The sequence below is a fragment of the Mustela erminea genome, chromosome 9 (assembly GCF_009829155.1).
Source record: "Mustela erminea isolate mMusErm1 chromosome 9, mMusErm1.Pri, whole genome shotgun sequence".
Lineage (NCBI taxonomy): Eukaryota > Metazoa > Chordata > Mammalia > Carnivora > Mustelidae > Mustela > Mustela erminea.
Window position 1 is genome coordinate 41,553,151 of NC_045622.1, and position 23,847 is coordinate 41,576,997.

A 23,847-nucleotide genomic window follows, 5' to 3' on the forward strand; every position below is an offset into this window, starting at 1 on the left:
GTTCGGCTTTTCTGAGACCTTAGGACACATCTTGGAAGCACAGACTAAATTGAGATAAAGTGCAGATGCTCACAGACACAGCTTGATGCTGAGATGCTGAGCACAGCTCCCTGGGAAGGAGCTCGGGGGTGCCACTCTCACTGCTTGGGTCAAGCACTGCCTCTATAATGTCTCACTGCAAAACAAACGCTCAGCGCTATTTTTACTCTCCCCCCACTTTTTTTTTCATAAAAGTAAAAGTCCTCTTCAGATTACTGCCAGTTAGCAGAAACAGGCACTAACATAGCTCTTCTGTAAAAGTGAAGTGGCATAATGTGAACTTTTGCAAAGTGGGGGATACCCATACATACAAACGTGTGCACAGATGCATCGCCCTTTTTTGAGGTATAGCCCACATGTTGACCTGCACAAAATACAGTTATTTAAAGGGCACAGGGGGCACCTGAGTGGCTCAGTGGGTTAATTCTGCCTTCAGCTCAATTTGTGATCACAGAGTTCTGGGATGGAGCCCCACATTGGGCTCCCTGCTCAGCAGAGCTTGTTTCTCCCTCTGCCCCTCACCCTGCTTGTGCTCGCTCTCTCAAGTTAATAAAATGTAAAAATAAATAAATAAAGGATACAATTTGATAAATTTTGACATATGAATACATCCATAAAGCCATCACCACAATTAGGATAATGAATATACCTATTGCTGCCAGGGTATCCCTTAATGTCCTCCCTTCTAGATGCAACCCTTTGCTGTAATTCCTCCCGCTTTCTTCTATATAGAATATAGCTTGTATTTTCTAGATGTTTGTAAAAATCAAATCATGCAATGCATGTTCTTTTATGTCTGACTTTTCTCAGAATAATTATTTTGAGATTCATACATGTTGTAGTACATATATCACTGTAATATTGAGTTGCAGTGTTGAGAGAGAATGCCAATTTTTTATTCCTGATGTTGGGATGAAAGCAGGCTTTTACCATCAAGTATGAGGTCTGTTGTAAGATTTCTGTAGTATGTTCTCTATGCAGTTGAGGGAGTTACTTTCAATTCCGAGTTTTTTTCAGTTTTTATCAGATATATAAGTATGTTTTTGTTAAATGTTTCTTCTGCATTCGATATTGAGATTATCACTACTGATTGATTGACACTTGTTATTGAGATTATATTTTTTCTGTCCTAATTTTTTATGGCGGTCAATGTATTTATTTTTAAATGTGCACAGACTTTGGTTACATGGATAAAAGAGGTCATTTAATAATGATAAAGAGGTTACTTCATAAAGAGGACATAAAAATCCTATACATTTTACTCCTCATAATGAAGTTTTAAAGTACATGTAAAGGGGTGCCTGGGTGGTTCAGTCAGTTTAGAGTCTTACTTTCGGTTTTGGCTCAGGTCATGATCTCAAGGTCATTATCTCAGGGTTGTAAGATCAATTCCCATGTTGAGCCCCACACTCAGAGCAGAGTCTGCTTGAGATTCTTTCCCCTCCCTCACCCTCTGTTCCTCCCCATACTCATGCTCATGCTCTCTCCCTCTAAAAATAAATAAATCTCAAGATATAACTAACTAACTAACTAACTAACTAACTAAATTAATTAATAAAGCATGTGTGTTTTTAAGTGGTTTGTATGGTTAGTTCTTGCTTTTGGGGGAAGGGTTATTTTATGCAGTCAGACAATTTCAGATTATTAATTGGTATATTAGATCATCTTAATTTGGTGTGATTAATTTTGTTTTGTATTTGTCCCATTCCTTCTTTGTCCAATTTTTAACCCTTTTGTGCATTATTTTGGATACATGGAGCATTTTTAATGGCTTATTTTTATCACCTTTGTTCATCTGTTAAGTATAACTCCTTGTTTTGTTATTTTAGTGGTTACCTAGGGTTTACAATACATATCTCCCACTTTTCATAATCTCCATTCAAGAGATTTTATACCACTAACATATTGTATAAGAATTCTACAATGGATAGTTCTTTCTCTCCCCATCTCCAACATTGAGCTACTTTGTCATATATTTTACTTCTACATATATTATAAATTCCACATTGCATTTTTGATACTTTTGTTCGAATTGTCTATTTATCTTTTAAGATTTAAATAATATGAAAAAATCTTATATAATTACCCATCATAGTCCATATTTGCAGTGATTGTTGATTTTTTGCATCGATTTATATTTTCATATGGCATATTTATTTTATCTTTATTTATGGAAGATGAATTTAACATAGCATCGACTTGCAAGCCTGGGTATTTTATGTTAGATATTAGACATTGTATTTACCCTTATTTGGTGTCAGATAGTTCTGTATTCCTTAAATATTCTTGACAATTTCTTCTGGGTCTCCGCTAAGTTACATAAATAGAGTGATTCCTTTGCATATTGATTTTAACTTTTGTTTTGTGGACCAAGACAGCATTGACTTTAAGGTTAATTTTTCTCCACAATTGACATAAGATCCTCCTGAGTACATGTTCTAATATCCTGTGAATTGCATATTTTCCAGGCTGAATGGTGAAAAAAGGCACTATTCCTGGCCCTGTTTGCCTACATTGTATTATTCCCTCTTAATTTTTGGATAGCTCTATGCCCATTTTCATGTAGTTTTTTCACATACACATATTGATAACTACAGAAGGGAGACCGCTGAAGATCTCTGTAATTCTCTTTTTGTGTATTTTCTCTTCTATGTAAAATTCCTTGGTCTCCCAGTCTCTCAGCTCCATCCTGCCCATTCAGGAAGGCCATTGGGCTCTACCTGTGTCTCCATTCCCCACACCTCAACCTAGAAACTCTTGGAAAGGAATAACCAGTGGCAATGTAGGACTCAACTGATTTTGTTTCCTATTTCTAGAGTTCATTATGCTTCATCATCTCTTGTCCAATGTCTTGAAAGCCATTGTTTCATATATTTTGTCTGGTTTTTTAGTTGATTCAGAAGAAATACTAACTCTGCTCCCTGTTTCAGAATTTTGGCTGGAAGCAAAAATCCAATTAATTGTATTTTAATATTTTTATATTGATTATAAATAGTATCCCTATTTTGTAGACATGAAATCAGTCAAATTTTGTTGCACCAGTGAAGTTTCAAGATCTCTGTGTTTTCCTAACATTACACTTCCATCAAACAATATAGCATGCTCACTCTATTCAGTGAATTCCACCCCTGCCCCCCACCCAGTTATCTTCTCACTATGTCTACTCTACGTGTATTAGCATGCTATGCTTCAGAGACCTTTTCCACACTGATGTTCTTTCTGGAATATTTTGTACCTAAATTTTCACCTACCTAAATTCTACCTCTCTGAGTTTCACCTTAGATACGAAAAAGGCCTCCTTCTTGACCTTGGCTTTTCCATTGTTCCCATATTATTCTCTATGCAGTGCTTTTTTTTTTTTTTTTTTAAGATTTATGCTCTTTCTAATTTTATATTGTTTACTCATTTAATAATTATCTGTCTCATCCAAATTTAATCTCTCTATAGTGATTTTGATTGTCTTTCCCTCTCATGGGCCCAGTTCTCTTAATGTACTTTGTGTTTAGCAGGTAAGACATAAAATCAAAAAGTGCCATGAGGAAAAAAAAAATTAAGGTAATATAGGAGTTTATAATGAGGAGAACTAATCTTTCTGTGTTAGGCTTTTCTGAGACTAAAGTAGTAGTTAATCTGTGAGTAACAGCTAACAAAGAGTGATGAGTAAAGAAAGAAGAAATTCCTGTACCTAGCCTGGGGAAAAGAAGCCTGGTGTAGAAGGTGAGGGCAGAAGGAAAGGTGATAAGTGGTATGCTACCTTGACATGTTTGAACTGTGCCTTGTCAAAGAGGAATTAATCATAGCCTCTATCACTTCAGTGTTCAGAGGTGAGATAGGAGAATTTAGGTGGTAATTAAAGTCAGGAAATTTTGACATGGTATCAGGAAGATCTATCTAACGTGTGGAACTGTCCAAAAACCAAGTATCTTTAAAATGCAGCAATTTTTCTGGAATTGGAGCTGCTCAAAGACTGTATGACCACTACTTGAAGGAATAAATTCATATATTTCTCTATTCGTTCAAAATGTCATAATTTATTCACAAGTACTCTGAAATATAATTTATACTGGGACTTAAACTAGTCATTGAATTTATTCATTTATTCAACAATTATGTAATGAATACCTACTATATACCAAATTATTATTGTAGGTACCAAGTCAGTAAAATATTCAAGAGAGCCTTGGTTCCTATCCTTAACCTTGCAATCTAACAAATATCAGTCCAGATATAGCAGTGAGGATTTATATTCAGTATTCCTCATTTGAGAACTTTTCTGAAATATCTTTGTGTTTTCAAAGTGGATAGTGCAGAGGTTTCCTCAAGTGAAACAAACAATTTATGAATAAATTGATTTAAACATGGAGCGCCTATGTGGCTCAGTCAGTAAGGCATCTGTCTTCAGCTCAGATAGTGATCCCGGGATCTTGGGATCAAGTCTCACATCAGGTTCCCTGCTCATCAGAGATCCGGCTTCTCCCTTTCCCTCTGTCTCTTCCCTCCTCTCATGCTCTCTCTCTCTAAAACAAATAAATAAAATTTAAAAAAAATTAAAAATATAAATATTTCTTCAGTGCTTTTTCTTTTTCTTTTTTTTTTTAGTTGAAACTTTTGCTTGTACCTCTCTTTTATCTTGCTTACTAGTACTTAACATGTAAGACTTGGCTCAGGCATCACCTTCTTCAGAAAGTATTCTGTGAACAACTGTCAGTACTCCTAGCAGATAGTATACTGTCCCCTCCACCTCAGTCAGGGCTGACGCTAGGCAAATGGTCATACTGGGCATAATGATTTGGCTTCACTTCAAAATAAGTTCTTTAAATTTTGTTTAACTTTTATTTAAAGATAGGAGAGAACAAGACAAGGGTAGAGACAGAAGGCTCTTCTCACAACCAGAAACATTCTTGTCACCTTCACTGCCACCAACCCTTGCCTTGGCCACATACTGGGCATTTACAGTACTCAGAATTGCTTCACTTAAAAAAGCTCTAATTTTGTAATCCCCCGACCACAACCTCCTTTGTTTGGAGATGACGCTTCCAAATTATTTACATTTAACTTCTTCTGCCACTCAGAATTCTATGGCATCCAGTTAATTGTCCCATCTCGTTTCTCTTTACCCATCAGCCTCCTCTTCACTTCTTGTCCTTCTACCATATGTTCTGTAGTCTGTGGCTGCAAGCATTTCGAAACTGTTTCCTTGCCCTTTTGTCCAGCCAAGTATCCACAGTTGAGTGCATACAGCCTTCTCTCTGGGGTTCTGGCTCTTTGCTCATTAAATTCACTTAAATACAATGGCACAATGAAGCAGAGAAGTTGTTCTATGATTCATGACTGCCTGTTTTAACTGTCTCAACAGGCGCTGGCAGTATTCCTGTGTTTCTCTAGTTAGCTATCTTTCCTGCTTTCTAAAACTACTATTTTAAGCCTTCTCCATTCCCTTCAAATTTCTGATCTCTTGCTTCACTTCTAGCAATTTCAGCAGATAAAACGTCTATTCTGCAGGGGAAAAAAAAAATGGAAGCCATCAGAGGGAGATCACTTCAACTTCTTGTTTCCAAATGTATAAATTTTCCTGTATCTTTATTATATTTTTTCTTCTTCCTTTCTGTTAAATGTTAAAGGATTTGTCCCTCCTCCAACTAAAGTCTGCCCGCGTTATGGGCTTATTCTTTTTTACTTGTTGGGGAACATTTCTTACCAACTAGTCCCATCATCACCATCATCATTATTTTCTCTTTCTTCTCCTCCATTTCCTTCTTCTCTCCTTCCTCCCTCTCCTCCTTCCCTCTCCCTTCCCCCACCCCGTCCTCCATCATCTACTTCTTTATTGTCCTTACATCAACATTTAAATACATTCTTCCATCATTTAAAACAAACAAACAAACAAAAAACCAAAAAAACAAAAAAAAACAAAAACAAAACAAAATAAAACAAACAAACACAACAATCCTGAATTTTCTCCCTTCTTTCAGCTACTGTCCGTTTTTTCCTCATCCACTTATATCCAAACAACTAGAAAAGTACCAAACTCCGTTTCTTATCTCCTATTAATGTCTTAGTCCACATACCTTTGGTCAATGAAGACCACTTCTGCTTAGTTCTCCAATGACTCCTGTGTCAATTACATTAGACCTACTTTAAGTCCTCACATTATTTGACTTTTCAGCAGCTTTCCATATAGTCCGTCGATCATGTTCAATTTCTAAAAGTACCATCCTATCTTGACTTCAACACTAAGTGTTCTTTCCATCTGCACCCGCAGCAACCGCTGCTGCTTCTCTGATCACTTATCAGTTTTCTTGATTTTTCTTCCTCTTGGATGTGAGCATTAGATGTTGAATATTCTCAGCACTCTGTCTGGGGCATTTTTCCATTTCTTTCCCCCCCTCTTCTCTCCTTTTCTGCTTTCTTTTCTTTTTACACTTTCCGCCTTGACAATTCAATCCACTTTCATCATTTAAAATACCATATGCATAATAGCTCCTTTTCTAATAATATATATAAAATAATATACATTATATATCCCAAATATCTCTATGAAGACTTAGACCCGTGTATCCAAATGCTACTCAACATTTTCCTTGAGTGTTCGATGGGCAACACAACTCATTATTTCAAGTTGAAATCTTTATTCCCCCTTCTCCAAAGGTGAAGTGATATGTCTTGATGTATGTCATCCACATGGACTAGCTGCTGAAGTCTGAGCTGCTGAAGTCTGAGAGTTTGAAATCTCATACTGCTTCAACACTAAGATCCAAAGTAATCATAATTTTTGTAGATCTATCTTTTTTGTAGATCTATCAAAAATCTATCCACTTACTTCCATTTTAACTGTAAGAACCCTGCCTGATAAAGTCCCTATCATCATTCATCTATCTGTTATATGAGCCTCTGATCTGGTTTCCTCACAGCTACAGTCACTACCTACAGTATTTATCAGGGAGAGAGTGATGTTTTAAAGGCAAAATCGCACTGCCTCTTTACTTAAAACCCTCCTATCTTTTCCCATATATCTTTGTACAGAGTCCGAAATGTTTGTGTTTAAGACTCCAAAAGAATTGGCTTTGCCTACCTGTCCTGTCTCATTTTGTACCACTTTCTCCCTCACTCTGGGGTCTCCAGGAACTCTAGCTTGGTTTCAGCAACTTAATTGGTCCAAGAACTCTCTTCCACTACAGGGAATTTGCTCATGCTATTTCCCCTCTCTGGACGTCCCCTCTGCTTCAGGTTTTGCTTTAAACATTTCTTAATCAGAGGAGATGCCCTAGCACTCTAAACTAGATTAACTTTGTTTGTTTTATATCTTATATCATTGCCTACCATTCTTGGTGGCACTTCTCATAAATGGCAATTAATTATTTCGTGTTATTATTTTTCTCTGTCTTTAAAGTTGACTGAAACCCCAGAGGGACAGAGATCATGCCTAGTTTGATCATTTATCTTCAACTTTGATCTAACATGGTGCCTAACACAAAGTGCATTGCTCAGCTAATATATGTTAGATGAGTTTTTAATGTTATGGCATGGATTGAGAAATTTATAGAATCATAAAACTCTACAACCAGAAAATACCTTAGACATCATCTAGCTCATTCTACTAATCTCATAGGTTGAGAATTTGAAGCTTAGAAAGGTTAGATTACTTGTCCATAGTAGAAGAAAAAAATATATAATGGCAGAGCCAGGATTCAGTGGCACTTAAAACTTCTAATCCAAATCCAAATTCATTGTTCTGTCCGGTATATCAAAATGCCTCTCTAACATAGCAATTTTCAGTTTCATAGTCTGACTTTTAGCTCGTGAGGAAAACAATACTATATTCAGTACTGATGAGCTTGAAGGAGGAAATGAAATTTGATACTCAACAGGAAAATGAGTAGTAGTTTTTCCTTCCAGTGTGTTGAATAGTGTGGCCCAGTTATATTACTCCTGTGCTCTCCACACATATTCTTTATTTATTCTGTTAGAGACCATGGTAATGAGTATTGCCACTTAGATAATAATCATAATTAGAACGGAATGCTTTTCTTATTTAAATTAAGTTTGTGTGGAAGAGGTTATCTGAGGACTTTTTTCTGTGTGACCTCATAATATTTTGAAATACTGTAGTATGGAATTTGCCACTGAAAACTTGCCTGTGGGACTATAAAAATATGAAAAGGAAGTTTTAAATCTTTTACTAACAAGCACATCTCCACACTTACTAAGCACTTTATCTTCTGTTCTAAATTTACTGCTAAAATAAATGATTGGAATTTTCTAAGACAAATAAATGGGGACCAAGGGCATGTTTCATTCAGATAGGACAGATACGATGAATAATAATTCAATCAAACCTTGATGAGAAGGCACTAGGCTAGACATTAGGGAAACAAGTACAATTAATAGATAAAAGAAGCAGATTCATGTTCATCTAAATGGCTATTTGAATCACATAGCCATTCTTACTTTGCTAGGGTCACTATTAAATTATTTGATTAATTAATGAAAGAAATATTCATTGATAACCATGTCAGACAATAAGATAAATGCTAGGAATATGAAGATTAAGATACAGTCCCTTACTTATCAATAATTTAAGATGTAGTGAGAACATTTAGAATGTTAATATGCTTCTAAATATCAGAAATATTCCTCCATAATCAATCTATAATTTTAATAATCTAATTATAATATATAGGGTATAGACTAAGCTATTGTAAGATTAAAAACATCAGAGCTTCAGTGAATTCGGGTGCCTGGATGGCTCAGTGGGTTAAAGCCTCTGCCTCGGCTCAGGTCATGATCCCAGGGTCCTGGGATCGAGGCCCGCATCGGGCTCTCTGCTCAGCTGGGAGCCTGCTTCCTCCTCTCTCTCTGCCTGCTTCTCTGCCTACTTGTGATCTCTGTCTGTTAAATAAATAAACAAAAATCTTAAAAAAAAAAAAAAAGCTTCAGTGAATTCATCAAGGTGGTAAGTTTTTCTCTCTCCAATGTGGGAATTTGTTCAATATTAGCTAGCAGGGATTTTGCTTCAAGGAATCATTCAGGGACACAATTTCTCCTAGTGTGTTGCTTAACTATCCCCTAGACTGTGGTCCTCATGGTGAAAAACAGTTCTTTGGCCCATCTTTGTCCTGGTTCTGTAAAAGGGAAAGAGAAAGGAAGTGATATGTAAGCAATTTCCTGCACAATGGATATGCCTAGAAGGTTTAACACATTACCTCTATTAACATCTAATTGTCCAAGATTTAGTCACCTCTGTCTTACCTTAAAGATAGGTTGGGAAATGCAGTGTCTTGCTAGGAAGTTCTATGCTTGGTAATCTGTTCAGGTTCTATTTTCAGTAGACTAGGGCAGAATGAATATTCTACGCAACACTGAGCAGTCTCTGGCACAGTTTTCCCTTCTAGCCACATAAGTATCCATGCATCCTCATCCTTCCTCATAAATACACTCACCTTGGAGAAGGGAGCTGTCTAAAACCCTATCTAGTAATCCTATCCAGTGCAGCTGAAAATCCAGGACCAGGGTAGAACAGTCGTCTCTTAGATCTGAAAGTGGCTCTTCTAATCTGGTAACCCATTAACTAAATACAGGTTGTAAATCTTTTCCAATTCCAATACGCAGTGGTAGAGTAGGAAAAGGGCATTACACCAGTTGTGGTATCCTGAAAAGGACAAATTGCCTATGGAAGGTTTCAGTCAAGGATAAATAAATGGAAAACTATTCAGCCATAAAAAGAAACAAAATTCTGGGGACACTGGGGTGCTCATTCTGTTAAGCGTCTGCGTTCAGCTAAGGTTGTGATCCCAGGATCCTGGGATGGAGCCCCACATCAGGTTCCCTACTGAGCAGGGAGTCTGCTTCTCTCCTTCCTCTGACCCCTCCCCCTGCTCATGCACCTGCACTCTCTTTCTCTCTCTCTCAAAAAATAAATAAATAAATAAATAAAATAAAAAAATTGAAGAATTAAAGAAAGGAAACAAAATTCTGACATTATACAATAACACGGATGAACATTGAAGACGTAGTGCTGAGTGAAATAAGTCAGACACACAAAAAGGACTAATATCGTATGATTCCACTTACATGAAATAACTAGAAAAGTCAAATTCATAAAGAAAGAAAAAAAGCAGGATGGTGGAGGGGGGATGTTTAATCAGTAGAGAATTTCTGTTTGGGAAGGTGAGAAAATTCTGGAGGTGGATGGTTGGTGAGGTTTGCACACTAATGTGAATGGACTTATGGCCACTGAACTGTGAACTTAAAAATTGTTAAAATGGTAAATTTTATATTATATATATTTTACCACGAAAAAATTTTTTTTAATTCAAAAAAGAAAGAAAGAGAAAACACCCTTTGAGAAATGTAAAGAATGGGAAGCTCACAGTGGTTTTCAGACCATGGTGAATGTTAAATTCTTCCCAGCAGGAACCGTGAAAGCTTCTGCCTGGTGCAGTAAGTTTCTTCTTGGTCCCCTCTGCTCTGAAGTATCTCCCTTACTCATTGTTCGCTGGGGCTTTTGTTATGTGTGTTTGGGAGGTTTTCCCCTGTCTACTATGCATATCAGAGGGAGCAAGAAAGAGCATGTTCTACTCTAGGCGGCTTCAGGGGACTGAGTATTGTGTTAGAGATTTAACAATTATAACCTCTGGTATGCTAGACTTTAGATTTCTTTGGTAACAAATTCCCTTAAAACCTTAATGGGATTCTTGTCTATTTGCTTCTAGGCAGTTCCATATGGCGTAGTCTCATCTGAAGACCTCTTTTGGACAAATTTCCGAGAAACCTGTATTCACGCGTCTTTAATTTATTCTTTTCTCTACATTCCTCATCTCTCTCCCCCTTAACGTAATACCAGCTACCTTAATGCTATCTGAAACTGAAGTCTTGGGAAGTTGTCTGGGGAACTGGTAATCGTGAACTGATCTTTGCTCCTGGGCTGACACTGACGAATGTTATATCATGTTCTTTGGGGACCAAAAGCACTTGACTTTTCCAATCCTCCAGGACCTCAAGTTAATGGCATTTTAATCCATTAAATCGCATTCACAGACAGACTCTACTAGTGCTACATTCTCTTCCATCTCTATATGCAAATGGGTCATTTATGTCTAACTTTATCTCATGTCTCTTATAGCACTTTGCTAAAAATTTGAAGTAGCAGCCAACATACATCAAAAATATGGCATTGTTTTCTATCTGATTCCCCAAAGCTACAGGCTTGGTAGCAACGTGGTCTGTTTCTAAGTTAGCATATATTTCCAAGCAGCATAACTAGGGGCACCTCTCTTTATCCCAAACATGGTCCTCTCTACTATTTCTTCATTACCATTCATTGTCTTTAACTTCACGTTCCAAGCATATTTCCAGCCTGTGTAAAAGGATAAAAAAGAAAGTGGACTGCAAGCAATTTCCTTTGTGATAGGGATGCACATCCCTTCTGCTCACATGGCATTTATAGAAACATAGTCAATGCCTACTCCTGACTGCAAGAGAGGACAGTGTATATAATAGTCAATAAATCACTCCAAGTGATTTATTACTAACATGAAGAAGAGGGTAATAGTGGAAGATTCACGTACTCTGCCACTCCAGTGAAATCCCACTGATATAGAAACAATTGTGTAGCCAATAATTACATCACAGTAGAAAGGCTGAGCATATGCAAATTTGAACTAAGGAATTTGGAAGATTGGAGGAGGCATGGTGATTATTCCTTTGGTAGGAATCAAATTCAAAAGGAGCTCCAAGTAAAGAATTGATGGAACTTGAAGAAAAGGGAAAGACTAAGTAAGGAAGCAAAACTTTCCCCTTCACCAGAAGTTTCAATTGTGGAATATGAAACTGAAGCTCAAAGTTGTAAGATCATTCTGATTTGTTTTTTTTTTTTTTTGTTTTGTTTTGTTTTCCAAAACATTTGGTCCCGTAAAATATTTTTTCAAGATCAGCTAGGCTATAGATAATCACATATGTACATACACACATTTAAGTTGCTGTGTTAGTATAAGTGAGTCAGTATGTGAGAAAGACAATAAAAACAATACTTTTGTGAGTATCAAAGTTTGGGAGAATAGGAAAAAAAAAGTTTGCCTGATGGTTAAATTCCATGAAAAAATGTTGAGGAGGTGGTAGACAAGGAGAAATCAATTTCTTTTCCTTTTCTTTTATGTTCCTGGACTTTTTTTGGCTTAAACCTTAGCTACACTCTGGGAAATTAAAATAAGATTGGTGAGGGCTGGAGTTTTCATTTTGAAAATAACCTTAACTGTTAGTGCAGGCTAGGCTTTCATTCATTCATTCATTCATTCATTCAGTATTTTTGAGCAATTACTATGTGTGAGGCTTTAGGTAATGAAGAAAACTTTTTTGTTCAGAGTGCTCACAGTCTCGTTGAAGGAACAACCGAGAAAATGGATCAACATATGCAGCTTGCAAACTGCCCTGGGGAAAGGTCTACACATGGTGGACACAGACTCACATAGTAGAGGTTTGTGATCCAGCTGGGAAGAATCCATTTGGCATTTGGGCCCTAAGGGGGAAGAACACTTGTCCTGAGTTTGGAGACTGGGTACCATGAGTTAGGGTGTGCAAGAATTCTGAAAGCAAGACTAACAGGCACACATGAATGAAGACCGAAAACAGGATATATTTGGGGAGGAGAAGTAACTGAAGAAGTATAGAATACCATGTCCGTCTAGAAAAGGAAACAATCCGTGTGTAAATATTATTGTAAGAGAAATTAGGAAACCCATTCTCCTCCTGGCATTCCTTTCTTTAACTCAAAATAATTACTGAGCACTTACTCATGTTCTAAGTCCTATACTTGGCTCTGGGAAATAAGAATGAGCAAAAACAGACATGTGCTTACTTTTGGGTAGTTTACAGTTAATGACAGACTATGAATCAAGTAATTCATGAATGAATATATAAATACAGGCTTTCCGGTTGTGCAAAGGCTTAGTGGTATTGAGGGGTGTTGGTGAACTCGAGGGGCTGAAAGAAGGGTTTTAGCTTCCTCTTGATAAGTGGAAGTGATGATGCTCTCCAAAGCCCCTTCCCAGTCTGATATTTTTATGTCTCTGACATGCATATCATTTAACATAGATTCGAATAGTTATGACTTAAGATTTTTACGGTACATTCAGAAAGTGACGTGAAACTAGGAAAGAAGTCCAATCTTATTTCCTCAATATTTCAAAGCTGTTTTGAGGATGTAACCAGAAATATGGAAGCAGGTGTTAAGGATATCTTTTAGCCCCCTGGGACACTTCTATTTAAAACTTTAAGAACAATAAAATAACACAAACATCCAGGAATTATTCCGTTAATGGCTGTATTTAGGAAATGCTGTACAAGAAAAAGGACAAATAATGTCATAAGCAATAGACTAGGCAGTTTTTTGAGAAAGTGTACTGTCTTGGGAGCCCACTGGTAAATCCCTATACACTCAGATGACTGGGGCGTTGGCAACTGTGGCTTCATTTGAAGTCTGAAGTATTAGCGCAGATCTCTTGGAAGGCCTAGTTCAGACGTGCCAACATAGAGTGGAGGAAGGAACAGAGGTACTGGCTTGCTGTGAACCTACTACTTTCTGCCTTGATGATTGTGCTATTGTGATTTATGCTAAGAAGTATATATTTGGCCTTTGTTCTCATTTCTGGCACAGAACCTCTAGAACTCTTGGGATTTTCTAAGAGATGGATGAGAGAGATAAAGTTGTCTTTTTTTAAATTAACAAGGTGAATTTTGGAAAGTACTCCAGGGTGAGGGCTGGTTGCCCGAGGAACCATGTGACTGGAACATTGGACTCTCCTCCCAGCTCCCTCCTCCCCTGCTGGGAGGAGTCGGGGGAGAGGGTCTAGAGGTTGAATGGATCACCAGTAGCCAATCATGGTGATTGGGTCAATCAATCATGCATATGTAATGAGGCATGTAAAAACTCAAAAGGACAGAGTTTAGAGTTTCTGGATTGGTGAGCATGTGGGATGCTAGCAAAGTGTCTGGAGAGGGCATGGGAGCTCTGGACCTTTCCCCCACACCTTGCCCTATGCATCCCTTCTATCCGCCTTTTCTGAGTTATATCATTTTATAATAATTATTTATGTACTAGATCACCACTAGATCTAGTACATAAAATGTTTCTCTGAGTTCTTTGAGCAGCTTTAGCTAATTAATTGAACCTGAGGAGGAGGTGGTGGGAACCTCTGGTCTATAGCTAGTTGGTCCAAAGTACAGGTAACAACCTGGAGTGAGACCACCCCAGGGGACAGAGTGGGACAATCTTATAGGACTGAGTCCTTTACCTGTGGAATCTGACACTCTCTGAATATTGTCAGAATTGAGTGGAATTGCAGGACATGCCGCTGGTATTCAGAGAATTGTTTGTTAGTGTGGAGAAACTCCCCTCCTTCCCACTCTCCACACACCTTGGAACTGGGTCCAGAAACCTGAAAGAGTGACCTAGAGCACGCTAGTTACTGTTCCTGTGCCTCAATTCCCTCAGGTATAAAATGAGGGTGAAGACAAGAATGTCTCCACCCATTTTATAGGTGAGATTTGAGGCTCAAATAGTGAAAAATAATGAGGACAGAGAGGAGGAGTGGGGGAGAGAAAGACTATAATGAGTTTCTGTGGAAGTTGAAGGTATTAAAAATATCTTACAATTATTTTTTTTGGTAGAAAAGAATTTTCTTTAATGAAATGGCCGTGTATGGTATTTTTGTGTATTTTTCATTTTAGAAGTCCTTCTATGTAGCAAAATTTAGATAGTCTGTGTTGGTTTTATTTATTTTTTTTCTGTGAAATCCAGAAGTTTGGAAAAGCATTGTATGTAGGGCAATTCCAAACAGAAATTTATTATCATTCAGTTTTATTCAATGAAACCATGTCTCTGAGACCTGTGGCAAGGAAGAGCCCCTCAAGAAACCAGTGAGAAATTCACAAGTCTGGGGACAAGTTTCAGACAGTTGACTCATTTTCATCTCTACACAAAAACAAGTGTAGACCATCATCTGATTCAGTTAGTTTGGAATGTCCACTCTGCACTGGCACGGCTAGGTCAGTTCTTTGAGAAATATTGAAGAAGCTGGAGAAGTTCTTATGCCCTCAAAGATCCTTTTTTTGGTTTTTTTTTTTTGGAAAATAAAGCTTACAATGTGGTTTGCTTTCTCTTTCATGTCAGTTACACCTCTAGGATTCTCTGTCTATTCAGCCAGTAACACCCCATCCTAGTATGGTTTTCCTACTTTCCTGTTTTCTGTTAGTAAGAAAAACACACAGTCTCTTTTCATCTTGAGTTTAATGCTTATCATTTCTGATAATCGGATAAGGGAAAAGAAAAATAGTAAATCCAATCAAGTCACAAGGTACTTGGTATCTGACTTTTTGATACCTTGTTAACCAGGAGTTTCAACCTTTCTTTCTTTTTCCCTTCCCTTCCCTTCCCTTCCCTTTTTTTCCTTTCTGTCAGAGAGAGAGATGGCACAAGCAGGGGGAGCGGCAGGCAGAGGCAGAGAGAGAAGCAAGCTCCCCTCTGAGCAAGGAACCTGATGCAAGACTCAATTCCAGGTCCCCGGGATCATGACCTGAGCTGAAGGCAGATGCTTAACCGCAGCCCCTCAAGCATCCTTCAACTTTTATTTCTTAAGATGAATTTCTTCAAAAACCCTACTCCACATCTGGCATAGTCAACCAGAGAAGTAAAATTAATACCAAATAAGTTAATTTTGGTAGGGTGGCAGGGTGAAAACTGACCACCCAAATATATTGGGTTCTAATCCTGGGAACCTGTAAATGTTACTTTATTTAGAAGTTGGGTGCAAGAGTTTTACAGATGTGACTTCAGTTAAGGACCTTGACATGGGGACCTGTGGGGGTGGGGGCAGACTCTAAATACCATCACAGGTGTCACTCAGAATAGAGAGGCGGGGAGTTAGTGAACATATGCATTGACAGCAGAGGAGAAGTGACTGTGGAGGTAGAGAGTGGAAGGAGGCAGCCACAAGGCAGGGTGTGGCAGGAGCCACCAGGATGTGGGGAAAAGCCAAGGAACACATCCTCCCTGAGAATCTCAGGAGGGGGTTTGGTCCTGTTGACGCCTTGATTTTGAACTAATGGTCTGATTTCAGGCTTTGAGGGAACACAGAAACAAGGATAATATACTTCACTAGTATTTACTCTGTAAGTATCTGGTATTTTTTATTTTTAAGATTTTATTTATTTATTTGAGAGAAAAAGAGATGACGAGAGAGAGAGAGAGAGAGAGAGAGAGAGCGAGCGCACGGCACATGAGTGGGGAGAGGAAGAAGCGGGCTCCCCCCTGAGCAGGGAGCCCAACACCGGCTCCATCCTAGGACCCCGGGATCATGACCTGAGCCCAAGGTAGACGCTTAACCGACTGAGCCCCCAGGTGCCCCACTCCTGATATGTTTTCATCTTTGTCCTAAGCCCTGGAATAAAAACTGACTAAGACAGGATCCTCATCTTTGAGGAGGCTGATGAGGGGAGTTAGACACACACACATACAATGACATTAATATGTGGAAAATGCTGTAATGATCACGTGCACAGAGTACTGTGAACACACTGAAGAGTGCATGGACTACAGGATGTGTGTGTATGAGCACGCAGGAGAGGGGAGCTAGAAAAAGCTTAATGGCAAAGGCATGCCTCTGGACTGAAGCAGACCAAAGGGGTAAACTTTGATTAATTTTCTTTTCTAAGGGTTTCATATTCTGAAGGATGCTGTCTACCTTAGACAGTGTTTATTAAGTAATAGATAACAGATCAAAAACATCTCTAACTGCCAACCAGGTTATAATCAGCATAGGGTGGCCAGTACTATTTTCCTATTATTTAAACCAAGATCAAAGGTTTTGTTGTCATTTGATTTTTTTTTTTCCCCTGTGAAGAATGTAATTTGTTTCTTTCATTATGATTTTTGGGATACTGATCTAGCAGCAGGACTCACCTCATTCTTTTCAAGAACAGGCTTTGCTGTGTTGGTAAAGACAGTAACTCCTTGCACTAACCCATCTGGCCTGGAGAAAATGATATTGAAAAGAACCTCATTAATGACAGTTCCTGTAAATAACTATGCTATAGTAGTTCCTGGAAATAGCTATGCCCCCTGAGGATAGCTTGCATTATTGTTTCCTCGTAAGGCAACATACACAGTCAGATCCTGGCCCGCTTTTACAGAACTCCTGCAAGCAAATAGGGATCAATGTAATAATCAACATTTGTACAGCATTCTATCATTCTACAAAAGGGTTTCACAAAAGTGTCTGATTATGGGTTGTTGGCATTGAAAGCAAATCCCGTTTCGCCATCTGAAGCAAGTTCCTCTCCTTTTTGATTTTTTAAGTCTTTATTGTAATGTTCTTATTCTTCTAGTTAACGTTTTCCAGCTTTATTGAGATAGAATGACATATAACACTGTGTAAGCTTAAAGTGTTGATTATGCTCATTTGCTGTTGAGTATGTTGATTTGATATTTATCTGTTGTGACACGATTATCATTACACTTAGCTAGCCGCTCCCTCACCTCACACACTTACCCTTTCTTTTTTTGTGGTGAGAACATTTAAGATCTACTCTCTTCAGCACTTACAAGTTTATATTACAATATCATTAATTATAATCATTATGCTGTATATTCCATCTCCAGAACTTATTCATCATATAAGTGGAAGTTCGTAGCCTTTAACCAACATCTGCCCATTTCATCCATCCTCTCTGGTGAGTTTAATCTCTTTCAGTTTCAGTTTCTCTCTCTCTGAAGTAAGGGCACTGACTTTCACTGGGAGAGCTAGAAAGTGAATTAAGTGAGAGTTTAAGTATGAAGTACCAAGAACAGTGGCTGACAAGTAGTAGATATATTAGATATATCATAGTAAGAGCTAGATACATTCTTTTTGTCTTTCTTTTTTCCCTAGAAGTAGCTGAAATTAAAAAAAAATGTATTTGACTATCAACAAGGTGAAAAGACAATCTATAGAGTAGGAACAAATATTTGCAAAACATCCATCTGAAAAGGGGTTAATATAAAAAATATATAAAGAACTCGTACAACTCAATAGCAAAAAATAAAAACAAAACCAAAACAAACAAAAACCCTAGGTGATTAAAAAATGGGCAAAGGGCCTGAATAGATCCTTCTCCAAAGAAGATACATAAAAGAACAACAGGTATACGAAAAGATGTTCAAGATCACTTGTCATTAGGGACATGCGAAATAAAATCACAACAAAATATCATCTCATACCTATTAGAATGGTCATCAACAAAAGACAAGAAAAGGCATGAATTTGGAGAAAAGGGAATCTTTGTGCACTGTTAGTGGGATTGTAAATTGGTGTAGCAAAAATGGAAGAAGTATAGAGGATCCTCAAAAAAATTAAAGACAGGACAACTATATGATCCAACATTTCCACTTTTGGAAATACACCCAAAGAAAATGAAAACAGTAACTGGAAAAGATACCTGTGCCTCCATGTTCATAGCAACATTATTTACACTAGCCAAAAAATGGAAACAACATATCTGTGTATTGATAGAATATTAGTCAGCCTTAAAATCGAAGAAATACTCCTATTTGTGGCAATGAGGATGGAACTTGAGGACATTATGCTACATGAAGTCAGGCAGACAGAAAAAAGCAAATACTGTATGATCTCACTTATCGATGGAATACAGAACTCCCACAAAAACAAAAACAAAGAAAACAACTTCTAGAAGAAGAGCTCAGACTTGTGGTTTCCAGAGATAGAGGATGGGAGGAGGGGTGTATTGGAGGGAGGTGGTTAAAGGTACAAACTTCCAGTGATAAGATAAATACTAGAGATATAGTACAACTTGTTGACCGTAGCTAATACTGCTGTGTGGTATATAGGAGTTAAGAAAGAAAATCCTAAGAGTTCTCATCCCCAGAAATTTTTTTTTCCTTTTTATTGTATCTATATGAGAAGATGGATGTTGGCTGATCCTATTGTGGTAATCATTTCACAGTACATGTGAATCAAACCATGATGCTGTATGCTATAACTGTGATGTGTGTCAATAATTTCTTAATAAAACTGGAAAAAAAAAGAACTAGGTCAATTAAGTCAAGAAAAAGTGTCTTTTGTTTTACTATTTTTTCGTTGCTTCATTCCTCTCAACTTGTGGCAAGAACCAAACCATTTTGCTGGACTCTTTTTACCTCCCATCTATTGAACTTATGGCTCTCAGATGGTTACTCAAGGGTGTAATTTGAGGAGTACCAGGGTGTCCCAGAATTTGACCTTCCCCAGGGGTGACTCTCCCTGGGTTCTCTGGGTGGTCTTTTTTGGGTCCTCTAAGCATCACATCGGAAATACAAAGAAAAGGTGTTATTTATAAATAATATACTTCCTAACTCCCGAAAGATTTAAAGCAGTTTTCAGGATTTGATCATGCATGAAACAGGAAAATCTTCTATCAGAGAGAAATGACAACTACTAGAGAGTGAACTGCATGAAATGTAAACCACACTTGATATGGATTAATTCAAGTTTTGAACGGAGGGTTGCTGTCATTCATCGGTCCATCAAATTAATTGCGGTAAGTACCTTGCTGTAGTATGAAAAGATTTTATGATATTATAGTTTTAATTACACATTATGGCATGTGTTGTAAAATGGATTTTGTTTAAAAAAAAAAAAAGCTTGAAAGCCATGAGATTAGGCTCCTAGTGGTTTACCTTTCCTGCCACTTGTTAGTTGTTAAAGCTTGGGAAATTCCTGATTTCATAAACTTTTGTTGAACACTTACTTTGCATCAGACATTCTTCTATATAAATACCCTCCCCCCCTTCCTGATACTGATAATTTGTGGTGTAGGATAGGTAGCCCGTGTCCATCCCATACTATTCTCACCTCTCCCCAGGCCTCTGGGGCAAGTTCCAGAGGATTCCTATTACTAAACAAATTCTGATACTGGGTAATAAAACGCACATTTCTAAACAGAGTGAATCTGAGCTTCCCTAAAGCCCCCTGAGAATTACGTCAGCTTTAACCATGAAACCGCTGGGTCTTTTTATTCAGAGTTTTCTTCAAAGCTCTGCCTGAATGTGGGGTGGGGTGGGGGTGAGGGACTGAGAAGGGGGAGGTAGAGGGAAGCTTTAGGTAAGGGGTTGTGAGGAGGCGCTCCTTGGGGGTGGGATGAGTCGCAGAGGGTGGGCGGGAGAAGGCGGACACTTGTGCACAGGAGGGTATTTCCGGCTCGAATTTCCATACGGAGGCTCCTTGAGTGGAACTTTTTTGGGGAAAACGACCCGTGCCCAAGAGCTAGGTGTGCGCGAGTGTACGAGGGTGCGGCGGGCTTCCCCACCTAGGGTACGGGTAGCATTCTCCACATCTTTGTGGGTCTCTGCGAGCCGCGCCGGCGGGGCTGAGGCTGCGCGGGGGCCGCCCCCGGTCCCCAGCCGGACACCCTGAACCGCAGCAGCCACAACAACAGGCTCGCCCGCAGACAAAGGGGCGGGCGCGGCGGGGCTGGCTCGCGCCCCCGGGCGGCGGGGACCGGGAGCGCGCGCTCGGAGCGCCGGGCCGGGGCCGCCGACGGCGCAGCGCAGACCCCGCGCGGGCCGTAGCCGCGGCGCCCGGAAGACCCGGCTCCGGGACGCAGACCCCGCCCGGGCTGGCTCGGCGCCGGGCTCCGGGCTTCCACTCAGTCTTTGACCCTCGGTCCCCGCCCGCTCCCCCCTCGCAGGCCGCACCACTGTAACCGCTGCCCCGGCCGCCGCCGCTCCTTCTCGGGCCGGCCGGCGGAGAGCGCAGCGCGGCGGGGCCGGCGGCATGGCTGTGTCTTGGAGGAACTGGCTGGCCAACGAAGGGGTTAAACACCTCTGCCTGGTAGGATGGCGGGCAAGGCTCTCCCTGCGTTTTGTCTCTCGTGCAGCAGCTTTGATTCATTCTCTGAGCGTGCGCGGGTGGGAAGCTGGAAGAAGTTTCGCCTCTAATTCAAACGTTCTCAACTAACAAAACTTTCCGCTGTTAATACCTGGAGATAATACCACCACCTACCCCCCCCACCTCCCAATCGCATCCCGGCTCCAAAGGCATGGGAACTTTTCTGCACACTGATGGGAGAGCGGATGTGGAGGAAGGGAGAAGAGATCACTTTAAGTGAACACAACTTTTTCTTAACCCTTTAAACATCTTACCCCCTTTACTCTTTCCCCAGATTGCTTCTGTTCGGTGTTGCATTTTTAACAACATGCAATTCTCCGGACGAGGTGATGTCACCGATTTCTTAGGCTCATTTTGTACTGCAGAGGATGTCTGCCGATCATTTGGGAGACTTCTTTGCAATCCAAATGCTTCATCTCAAGTGCAGAAACTGAGTTAAGATTTGCTTTGCTCTTTTCAGCTTTGTTTTCAGCTTGCTGGTTAATTGAAAATGCTTTCTGCTATTACTAACCCAGCTTCCTCTGAAAGTATTGAGTCCAACGAATGTACTTAAGGTTTCCATTCATCAAGTAATGTTTATTTTTAATTTTTGTTTTCTCTTTCTCTGTGATATAGTTTATCTGGCTCTCCTTGAATGTCTTGCTTTTCTGGAAAACCTTCCTGCTGTATAACCAAGGGCCAGAGTATCACTACCTCCACCAGATGTTAGGGGTAAGTGGGACTTGGGTAACCTGGTAGAATGGGTTTAAGGTAGGCGGACACTGCTACCAGGCTTGGTCAGTTCTTCCATTTATTAAAGAAACCCTGGTTGTTCGCTTCAGAAAGGCTTGCCCTTCTCTGAAGTGGTCCGGTTTTCTTGATGAATCATTTACACTCATGTAGGTTAAAAGGACTGACTCTTTCAAGAACCAAAGATTCTATGTGCTAAAATGAAGGGAATGAACCTGTCAGAACAGGCCAGTAGTGCCTGAGAGAAGTTGCAGCTTCTTGTCAGCTGCCAAATGCCTTGAAGGATCTGCTTCTCCAGCAGGACCCACCAATGGTAGGCTTTTAGTTTTCAGTAATAAAGACTTCAGCCTGCGCATAAGCTTATCCAGAGGATTTCTGCACTGTTTCTTTTTACTGCCATTTCTCACAGTGTCTGAGGCAGCTATTCATTTCTAGCCATTTCTTAGCTTCTTACCCTAGGTTACTGGTTGATTATGGTTCCAGTGTTCTGGTCTAATATGAGAATGGTCTTGTGCAGAACTTTGTTCTGATTTATCTCATGTTGATATTTTTCCTTTTCTCTGGTCCATGGCGTTTCTGATCTCATTCTTTCCGTTCCTACTTGAATCCTTAACAGAAGACAGAGGCCTTGAGGACATCTCACTTTATATTAAGAGTCAGCATTTTCTGAGCAACAAGCAAGAAGAATAAAGTGTATTGAAAAATTTTAGAGCATCTGAAAAAAAATTTTGTCATTCCCTTTCATTGGGGAAGAGAACACATTCTAAATAGGAGATGCATTGTTTTCTTTTCTGTGGTTTAATGATGTTTTAAAATTAGGATTAGTTCACGTGAATTTAGTGGAACCAGCTTTGCATTTCCTACTTTACATTTACGGATCTTATTTATCTTCAGACTTCAGCTCGGAGAGTAGTGCTTGGCACATGCTAACTAAGATTGCCATCAATTGAGATTTAATTAACTGATGTTTTATTTTATACAGTAAAGTACTATTTTTCATTATCTTTCGGTCACACAATTGATATTTTCGAAGTTTAACACCGATTTTTTAAAAGAGCTTATTTTTTTAGAGCTATTTAAAGTTCACAGTAAGATTGGCAGTAAGGTACAGAGATTTCCCCTATGTTCCCCTACCCACACACATACATAGCCTCCCCCATTATCAACATCCCCTACCAGTATGATACATAAGTTACAGCTGATGAACCTACATTGACACGTTATCGCCGTCCAACACCTTTTAACTAATGGGTTAAGAAAAATGTTCTCAAAGATGAAACTTATTTTATTGGTAACTGTTAAAAATTATTATTTTAGAGCAAGCGAGAGAGAGAGAGAGCACACACTGGGGAGGGGCAGAGGGGGAGGGAAGAGAATCTCAAGCAGACTCTGTGCTGAGTGTAAGCCCAATATCCAGCTTGATCCCACAATGCGGAGATCATGACCTGAGCTGAAATCAAGAGTTGGGTGCTGAGCCATCCAGGTGCTCCTCATTTTCTTGGTAACTCTTAACTCTGAATATTTCTTTCTCTTTCTCATTTAACCACCTTTCCATTTAACCATCTATCGAACTGTCATGAAGCCCATGCTTTTCAAATGGGCACACAGAAAGGGAGCCCTTGCTCCTGCCCACAAGTTTCTTATAATCTAGTGGAAAATCGAACAATAAATACTTAAAATTGAATAAGCAAGTTAAGGAAAATTTTCTCTAATAGATATCTGAAGATCTCTGACCTTTTTAATTTTTTTTCCCCCTTGTAAGTCCCCTTAGGTATGAATTAGTGAACACAGGATTTTTCAGTAGGCGATATCTGACCTTTTATGTAACTATATGAATAACTTGGAGAAAACTCAAAAGGGTTATGATGACAAATTTTCCTGTCAAAAATGACAAATTTTTTAAAGGAGATATTTGTATTAATATACAATCTAAGAAGAGGCAACTTGAAGCCAGAAATGAACTTTGGATTTCATCTCTATGATACAGTTTAAACTAAAATAATAACTTACTTAATTATGTTGGAAACAAGCAAGTTAATTTTTATGAGCTTAGATTCTGTGTGACAACACCAAATTTATTTTGGTGACCAGTCAGATACGATGAAGGGTATACACATACACACACATATAACCCAACTAATTAAAAAAAATTATTATTATTTTT

The 23,847-nt window shown here is 39.0% G+C and overlaps 1 protein-coding gene across 3 annotated transcripts in view; it reads left to right on the forward strand.

The window, feature by feature from the left end:
• Positions 1 to 20,253: 20,253 nt before the first annotated feature.
• The window catches only part of NOX4 (NADPH oxidase 4), a 172,659-nt gene continuing 169,065 nt past the window's right edge, over positions 20,254 to 23,847 (forward strand). The window contains exons 1-3 of one of the 3 annotated variants that reach the window (XM_032356523.1): positions 20,254 to 20,334; positions 20,755 to 20,897; positions 21,570 to 21,665. In XM_032356523.1, coding sequence (XP_032212414.1) covers positions 20,841 to 20,897; positions 21,570 to 21,665 — 153 coding nt within the window. In that variant the 5' untranslated portion in view covers positions 20,254 to 20,334; positions 20,755 to 20,840. Of the gene's footprint in view, positions 20,379 to 20,754; positions 20,898 to 21,569; positions 21,666 to 23,847 lie in introns of all 3 variants that reach the window. The other 2 variants (XM_032356524.1, XM_032356525.1) reach the window with 2 other exon arrangements.